The 9,597-nt window shown below is 32.7% G+C and overlaps 1 protein-coding gene across 4 annotated transcripts in view; it reads left to right on the top strand.

Annotated features, from left to right (window-relative positions):
* Nucleotides 1–9,597, top strand: part of CASK (peripheral plasma membrane protein CASK) — a 683,682-nt gene that overhangs the window by 65,666 nt on the left and 608,419 nt on the right. For all 4 annotated transcript variants that reach the window (XM_072521979.1, XM_072521980.1, XM_072521981.1 and 1 more), the window contains exon 5: nt 604–782. In XM_072521979.1, the coding sequence (XP_072378080.1) occupies nt 604–782 (179 nt within the window). The remainder of the gene's footprint in view (nt 1–603; nt 783–9,597) is intronic.

The following is a 9,597-nucleotide window of genomic DNA, read 5'->3' as shown; positions in this document are numbered from 1 at the left end:
GCATCGTATAATATCCTAATGTTGGGAAGCTGCAAAAATGTTTCAAAAGAAACTTGGTCCATAATAAACAATCTTCGAATTAAAACTATCACAGCTCAAACATTTTCTCTTCCAAACACTGAAAGGCTAATGAATATTTCGTTAATGTGTGTAAAAATATAACATCAACTATTTTGCCACAACAAGATCCTATTTCCTATCTCCTTAAATTAAAAAAAGGTCTGTAATTCATTCTTTATAAGACCAGTTTATAAATCTAAACTAATCCAAACAATAAGTAGTATCAAAAGCTAATTTTTCTGTAGTACAGATGGGACATCTATAAAAATTTTCTTTCAGTAAATTTTAAATTGTTATTGTTATTTTTGTAAGCTTTGTCCATAAAATTGTATAATTTTCAGTGATAATAAAGCATATTTCTTTTCTATTCTATTCTTTACCTTCTCCTTGTCTTTGAGATATATAAGACTATTAGTTATTTTTTTGTTACATTAATCTTTCCGAATATTTTTGCTTTCTTGTCATCTCCTTTCTTTGTTTGTGCACTCTTTAATTACCATATATAATTTTTTTTTACTACTCACAACTTACATATTGTTTCAGCCATTACATGCGACAAATCTTAGAGGCACTTAGATACTGCCACGAGAACGACATCGTTCACAGAGACATCAAACCAGACTGCATCCTTTTGGCGACCAAAGAAAACTCTGCACCCGTCAAACTCGGCGGATTCGGAGTAGCTGTACAGCTTCCAGACCGACATCCCATCACTACTGGAGGTAAGTTATGACAAGATCTTTCTAGTTACGACAATTAAAGTAGATAGGGGCAATTAAGATAGCGGAAAGTGGTACAACCAATATATATCTTCAGGCACAATAAGGAAAATGTGTTATCAAATTGATATTATATGTGTTTCTCGTCTTGATGTTCACCATAGACAAGTCTTGTTTTTTATATTCTCTTTTAGTTTATTCGCACATATTTTTGTGTGTTTCTTTATCCAACCACTTGTTTTTTTCTCTAGGTGTTTTGTATTTATCCCTTAATATCATTTTTAAACATGATACATGAGTGATCACACAACTGACGGCAAGACATATAACATACGACATGAGATCTGTCGTAATACTTATCTGATAGGTAATATCTTGTTCTGGCATCTTAAATAAGTGAGAATGTTGCCAAATACAATAATTTCTCACGGGTGAAGATTTTGTAAATGACAAGATTTAATAGATATTGGCGGCATCATTGTGGGCGTGATCAAACGCCATTTCGTGGTCGTGGTCAGCTACCATTTGGTGGGTGTGCTGTTTATGTTATAATTTGACTTTCATATGATGTGACTTATCTTTTACCACGAGGCAATTGAGAGACTATAGGACATTTTTTGCTATCTTAATTGCTGCTTTTGTATATAAATATTTTTCGGTGTTAGTGTAGAGGTTATATTTTATACTAACTTTTTGGAAAAAAAACTGTATTCGATAATGTATGTATTATTTCAAATTTTGTTATAATATGCGTCCATCTCTTATTTTGTATTTAAGTATTTTATATATCTAATTTAAAACTTGTTTTTCCGATGTAAATTTTTGGACAATCGCCCAAAGTATTTCTAAATTTCCCAATTTCCCAATTTCTAAACTTAGCTTTGTGAACATTTCGAAGTCTCTGTTTATATTTTCTCCCCAATACTTTGAGACTTACACAAAACTCTTAAAGTAATTTAAAAAGTTAGCTGAAGGACCGAAAAACAATGAACCTAACCTAACAATATTTCACGAATTTACTGATTGTGTTAGGTAACTATAAAAGAATGTAAATATCCACACTTCGTATAAACTTTGTTTATATGCTTTATGTTTAAAATGATACCCCAAAAAACACTAGATGAATACGAAAAAGAATTTAAACATTAGGTAACTACAGTGGCATAAAAAATATACGTAAAAGTTATAAAAGTAATAATTTAAGACGAATATATAGGACGGGCAGAGGAATAATGTGCCTTTAGAACACGGCGATATTGTATGGACCCTACACAAAGTTGGGAATTTAATTATATCTTCTTTTTCTTCTTTCTTTTTCTATGTAGGCTTTAAAGCCTGTTTATTCTTCAATATCAGTCTCCTAAATTGTTTAAAGTATCGCACCATCTTTTTCTTGGTCTGCCAAAACTTCTTCGTCCATTTGATGACTTATCTCGTGCTATTCGTACTATCCTATCCTCTGATATTCTACTAATGTGTTCGTTCCACTCCTGTTTCCGTTTTGTCACCCATCCATTTATGTCTTCTATATTGCATGCTCTTCTTATGTTTTCTCTTCTCTCTCTATCCAACAAAATTTTCCCTGGTATTTTCATCTCCGTTATTTCTAGTAGTCGTCTCGTTTTAGATGTATCAGGTCTTGTCTCCGCCGTGTATGTTAATATAGGTCTAATTGCTGCTTTATAGATTTTTGTTTTTGTGTCTTGTCTTAGGTGTTTGTTCTTCTAGATTGTGTCATTAAGATATCCCTCCGCTTTACTTGCTTTTAAGCTTTGTTGTCGTACTTCTTTTTCAACATCTCCGTAACTAGTTATATCTATTCCCAGATATCTAAACCTTGCTTCCTGCTTTATTTCCCATCAATTTCGATTTTATATCGTAGTGGGTATTTAGATGTTGTCATACATTTGTTTTTTTCTGCTAATATTATCATATTGTATTTCTTGGCTGTTGTATTGAAGATATGTGTTAATCTTTGGAGCTCGTCTTCTGTCTCGGCGATTAATGCGGCGTCGTCTGCATAACATAATATTTGGATTTCCTTGTTTCCCATTCTGTAGCCATGAACTTTACGTACTGCTTGTTTTATTTCGTCCATCATTATATTAAAGAGAAGTGGGCTTAACGAGTCACCCTATCTGACTCCGCTTTGTACTGGTATACTGCCTTCCATCCTTTTTGTAAACTGTTCCCAGTTTTCATTTTTTGTTCTTACCGACTGCTTTGTTTCATTTCGTATTCTTCTATAGGTGTCTCTGTATTCTGGAGTATTTGGTGTTTTGTACTTCGTGTAATCTTCTCGTTTCTTTTTACATTTCTTTTATTTCTTTTCTGAACCATGGTATATTGTTGTTATTTCTTTTGTTTAGGATGACTTTGCGTTTTTCTAGAGCTTCTTCGATGTCGTCTATTTTTTTCAGCTGTATCTTCTGTGCTAGCCTCCTTTGGTACATTTCTCTTGTAGAGTCGTTCCACAGTGATTCTACATTGAATTTTTCCTCGGTGATTTCCTGTAGAAAATGTTTTGGTGTTATTTTCTTTCTTATTTTTGCTAGTACTAGTTTATGTTCACTCTCTGCGTCAGCTGAGTTTAAAGTTCGGATATCTAGAATCTGCTTTGCGTGGATTTTTCTGTTAGTGACTATAAAATCTATCATATATTTATGCCCCCTGGAGTTTTCAAATGTATATTTATACTGGAGCTTATGGTCGAAAAATGTATTATTGATTCTCAGTTCGTTAAAAGCACAGAGATTAGCCATGAGTTCTCCATTTGCGTTGACATGGTTTTCATTAAATATTTGTTTTACTCCTGGAACTATTTCATTTCCGATTCGTGTATTAAAGTCACCCATAAGAATTAAGGGTTCTTCATGAGGTATTTCATCCAGGATGGTTTGCAAATGTTCGTAGAATGCCTCTCGTTCCTCCTTAGGTTTGCAGTCCTCGGGGCTATAGATAGATATGACATTTAATTTTTGGCAGTCCATTGTGATGTTCATATGTATTATTCTTTCGGATATATAACGGCAGTTATTTATGTTGTCTTTAATTTTTTTTATGGACAAATATACCTACGCCTGCTATGTATGCTAGAAAATATTGGTTATAGTCGCTTTGGCCTTTACCTTTTTTTCTTGGTTTTTTGGAATTATATGTAAAAAACTGAAAAAATAAACAGTCTCTAGTAGACCAAATTATAAAATTGTATAAAAAGTTTGTGAAAAGAAAAGTTTGGAACAGACCTGGAAAAGATGTAAACGAGATGTGAACAAAAATAAAGTGTCTATAACACGCCAAAAAAATTAAATACTGTTCTAAAACTTTTTTTTAAATAATTAATTACAATTTCAGTTAAAAATACGTTTATTTTGAATTCTACTTCGACTTTCGCTTCTCAAAATACAAATTAAAGAAACTATTTTGTTTTGTTAATATGCACAGTCGCTTTAGATAGTGGATTATATCAAAAATATAATCCAGAGCGAATAATATAGAGAAAAACAATGAAATATTCAAAAAAACTAATTAGTAATGCAAACCCAGACTTCCGTGTTTAAATACGTTATCGAATACAAGTTCTGATTATGAATAATTAATTGTTTAGAAACCAATAACGAGATTATGAAGCCTTTAAAGCCTTTTTTGTACCCTAAAGATGGTTTAAATGTTACTGCTATTTAGGTCAGTTTTATAGTTCAGTTTAATATATAAAATTATTTTACAGTACTTAGTTTATTTAAAAACACATTAGAACACAAATAAAAACACAAGAACCTCTATTTCCTGAAAATGTCAACTATTGAATGTTTTCATCTTTCTCAATGTGTTAAAAAAGACGAATGTTATATAGAAATGCAATTTTTCGCGCCCTGTATATCATTGTTATTGAATCGACCACATGTAACATTTACCGATACGCTTATCCGTTATTATCTATGATTATCTTTCCGAATCCAATCAGTAAATTGATTCTATAAACATCCATTGGGATGTTCCTTGAACACTCGCAGCATGTGTTATAATTTGCTTACGGAAATAGCAAGAGAATGAATTTGATGACCATAACTTTATAGTAGTTCATTCATTTCGGAAGAAGAATAGTACCATTAAAAATGTGGTTTGGAAGGAGCAGATTAAAATATAATAGAAGAAGAACGTAAACAAATGATAACAAACCAATTAATTACAACTGATGGTAAAGAGACTAAAAAGATGAAACATAAAAAACATGGAAATGTATAAACAGATAATTTCTTCTGCTACTAAAGTAGAATGGATGCAAGAGAAATGTTATGGAGGTAGAAACAGGGTAAGAGCTTAAACATAGACGTGTTCTAAGATCATTTTACATCGCTTCAGTTCTTTCCACTATTCCTCTGAATAGTTTTCATTTTCAGGCTTCTGTGGCTAATCCCTTTGTATTCATTCTTCTAGTGTCTAATAACTTTCTTTAATACCTACCGTCATTATTTTATTTTGTTCATTATAGTATATTTACAACATCTTCTCCAGTGCATCATCTGTTTTGCCTTGATTTCTTGCTTTTTGATTCCATCATTTCTGAATTTGCTTTGTTTCATTTCGTATTCTTCTATAGGTGTCTCGGGATTCTGAAGTATTTGACGTTTTGTACTTCGTGTAGGCCTCTCGTTTCTCTTTACATTTCTCTTTTATTTCTTTTCCGAACCAAGGTGTATTGTTGTCGTTTCTTTTGTTCAGTATCACTTTGCCGTTTCCTAGAGCTTCTGTTGCTGCTTCTTTAATGTTGTATAAGTGTGCTAAAAGTTTCTATTCAAACATTAACCCTCTTGGATCATATTTTTTTTCCTTACATAACGCATCAACCACGCAGGGTTATTAGCGTGTATGGATTGTGATACAGAGTTAGAACTTAACAATAAAATACTAACCATAGCAATACATAAATAGAAATAAACCTAAATTTATACAAAGTAAAGTCAAGGCGAAAATATTTTTAGTATCACTGTCTTTTCCAAGAGCACTATTTAATGTTGATGGTATGTTATACATTTTGCGTTGCACATCATACTTGGAGCACTACAATAAACAATGTTTTACCGTTAAGACACTTTTACACATGTCACACATAGGTTTATCAGCACGTTTTAGTAGTTAGTCGTGTGTTAACCGAGTATGACCAATCCGGAGGCGAGTGAGGGTAACTTGTTCTTTTCTATTGTTAAATTTTGGTAATTTTTGATGATTAATATCAACTTCGTACAGCTTGGTTGGGGAGTTCTTCCATGTATACTACCATATTGAATTAATCTTTTCTTTAAATAATGCTTTCAGGTCGGTGTGAATAAAACATCTTTAATTGAATCACATTGTTATCTAACATACGCTTCTCCATCTGCAGTTAGTTTACTGAAGCCAATTTCTTTTACTTCTTTCATTTGTTTGTTTTTCTTTGTAGGCTTTTTGTCTCCCTACGCATGTTTATATCATATTATGGTTTATTTAGATTCTTTAATTTCTCATATTCTTTAGTTTTTGCAGAAAAATAGGTAAGATTTTACACATTCGATACGTATAGGCATTTATAGACGAATAAAGGAAGCTCTATTATACTGAAATTAAACCTTAACTGTTCTTCTGTATCTTTATTTACTTGTTTTGAATATTCGAAACCAGTTCAGTAAAGGTTCTTGTCTAGATGAATTATTATGTTCTGAAATGCAAATTTAGATTACCCATGTCACTCCAATCATCGTATGTTTTGCTTTGAAAATTGTACGAGGCAGATATCTGGGCAATAATCTGAAGTTTTGGTTTTGAAAATTTCGGATTTCGACTTTTTATCTTTAGTTTATTATACCACAAGCAACAAATTTTTAAAATGTAAAAATTAGAAGGGGATTATACAAATCCAGAAAGCAATAGAGGAACTTAATCAGGAAAAAAGTAGGCAGCCAATTTTTACTATACCTCTATTATACTTACTATTGTAGAAGAAAGATAAGACAGCTCGTCTTATTTGAGTTTAAAAGATAGAAAAGTGATACTTATATGTGTATTAGTTTTCATTCTGTATATCATTCTAAAAATATTCATCTGATTACATCGTAAACTACGAAAGTAGCATCGAACTTTAAAAAATGTTCTCGCTTGCTATTTCTTACACCGTGAATATCTCGAGAAAATATTTCGGTCTCCTAATATACATATTGTTACGTAAAACGTACATTCACATTCCCCATAAATTCGCCCGATATCGATCCAATGAAACTCTTTAACAAAAGGCGGAATCTATAAGCTCATAAACTTTTCCAAAACAAAAAACGAACAGTGAAATTTTCTCTTTCGCTGTACACCTATCGCCGTCTATAACTCAGCGTGGGGTGGTCCACAATGCCAGTTTAGAATCTCTTCAAATAACTCCAAATTAGATCGGCAAAAGGAAATGATGGTTGAAAATGGGGCGCATGTCATTTAGCAAAAGAATTTAATTTAAAGTTTCTGTTAGTTGGAATGCGGAGTATAATATTAAATACTTATTTAGCAATTTATTTTATCATAAGTCGGTTAATAGAGCATTGTACTATCGTGAAATTTTATAGACTATTTTTATCTGATAAAACGTCATAACAACGCTACGCTTCCTACTAACAAAACTCCTTCCTGTAGTGACAACATTATGACTCCTTCTCAGCTACAAAATTATGACAGATGCGTCACGAAGGAGTCTGGTAATTCTATTGTTGTCAGTTTGACAAACGTCATTGAGGCGTAATCAATTTTGGACAGATATAATGAATCCAGACGAAAAATGAAGATTTGGATGCTAGTCAGGTGAAGAAATCAAAAAATTTGTTTTGGAAAATGTCCCATTGAACACACAGAGGTCCAAAAGCTCTATTTGGACCCATTCGGAGTTCCTAACTGAGAAATTTTACGCTCGAAAGATGTACTACCAAAACGGAACTAGCAAAAATTCTCGAGGATTATACCTTTAACATGAAAAAAGGCAATGACGAAGACTATAAAGAATCTTCTGTGTGTCTCTAAAGTCAATGTGGAATACTACAGCAAAAATGGTACAAGAAAAATATTTTATGGAGTGTGGCATAAAAATCGACACTTTCACAGATATATCTTTCAAATGTGCAAAATTGGTCAGAGATACCATTTTCTGTCTGGGCGATTAATGCGGCGTCGTCTGCATGACATATTTGGATTTCTTTGTTCTCCGTTCTGTAACCATGACTTTTACGTACTGCTTGTATTATTTCGTCCATTATTATATTAAAGAGAAATGGGCTTAATAAGTCACCCTGTCTGACTCCGCTTTGTAGTGGTATACACTGTGTTAGTTTTCGATGGTTTGTATAATATTGATTGGTTTGTTTCTTTTATACGGTAGGTGTAAGATGTCTTCAGCTTGGATGCGATCGAAGGCCTTTGTCTATACAACATAGGTATGCTGATTTATTGTACTCGATGGCCTTTTCTGTGATTTGTCTTAGTACAGATACGGCGTCTACGCAGGATCTTTCGGATCTGAATCCTTGTTCCTAATCTGATAAAGTTGTTAGTTTATTGATTTTATTGGTTACGACTTTTGTGGTAAGCTTAAGTGCGGTGTTCAGTCGATTTATACTTCTATAATCGTTGGGGTCTTCTTTATCTCCTTTCTTGAACATTGGTATCATTATGCTGTTTCTCCATGCGTCTCCTCTATATTGCAGTGCAATATTAGTTTTGTCATCTAGAGGGTTATACTTTCTCCTCCGTGCTTTAGAATCTCGTTGGTTATTTCGTCTGGTCCTGATAACTTTCTATTTTTAAGTGAATTTATGGCTATAACTACTTCCTGACAATTGGTTTCTATTTCGGGTCTTAATTCAGGTACGTAATTGTGTTGATCATTATTTTCCCTTCCTTTAAACAGTTCCGTCAGGTATCTTTCCATTCGTTTGCTGGTATGTTATTGTATTCCTTTAATTCTGCCATTTCTTTCCGTTGGTTTCTTAAAAATCTTCATATTTGTTTTTATGTATCGTAAAAGTCGCTTTCCATCCTTTTTGTAAGTGTTCATTTTTTGTTTTTCTTAGCAACTGCTTTGTTTCATTTCGTATTCTTCTATAGGTGTCTCGAGATTCTGGAGTATTTGATGTTTTGTACTTCATGTAGGCCTCTCGTTTCTCTTTACATTTCTCCATTTCTTTTTTGAACCATGGTGTTACTTTTGTTCTTTCTGTTCTCTTTTATATGACTTTGCGTTTTCCTAGAGCTTCTGTTGCTGCTTCTTCAATGTTGTTTTTAATTTTCTCCCAGCTCGCGTTTATATCTTCGATGTCATATATTTGTTTCAGCTATATCTTCTGTGCTAATCTACTTTAGTACATTTCTCTTGTAGAGTCGTTCCACAGTGATTCTACATTAAATTTTTCGACGGTGATTTCCCGTAGAAAATATTGTGGTCTTATTTGCTGTCTTATTTTTGCTAGTACTAGTTTGTGTTTACTCCCTGCGTCTGCTGAGTTTAAAGTTTGGATATCTAGAATCTGATTTTCGTGGATTTTTCTATTCGTAGCTATAAAATCAATCATAGATTTGTGCCCCTTGGAGTTTTCAAATGTATATTTATACTGGACCTCAAAAATATTTACAATTTCCTAAAAGGAGAGGGTCAATTTATAAGCCCACAACTTTCTTAGAAAGGATTAAAATTTCCAAGTAGCAGAACATGGTTTGCAGATTGTGAATCATTTTAGTTAAAATTAAAAGGTTGTGTAAGTCCTGTGATTATAACACGCAGAATGGAAATTTTAAAATTGCGAGAAGGAAAACA

Source organism: Diabrotica undecimpunctata, chromosome 2 (genome assembly GCF_040954645.1).
Source record: "Diabrotica undecimpunctata isolate CICGRU chromosome 2, icDiaUnde3, whole genome shotgun sequence".
NCBI lineage: Eukaryota > Metazoa > Arthropoda > Insecta > Coleoptera > Chrysomelidae > Diabrotica > Diabrotica undecimpunctata.
This window is presented reverse-complemented; position numbering and strand designations above follow the sequence as displayed.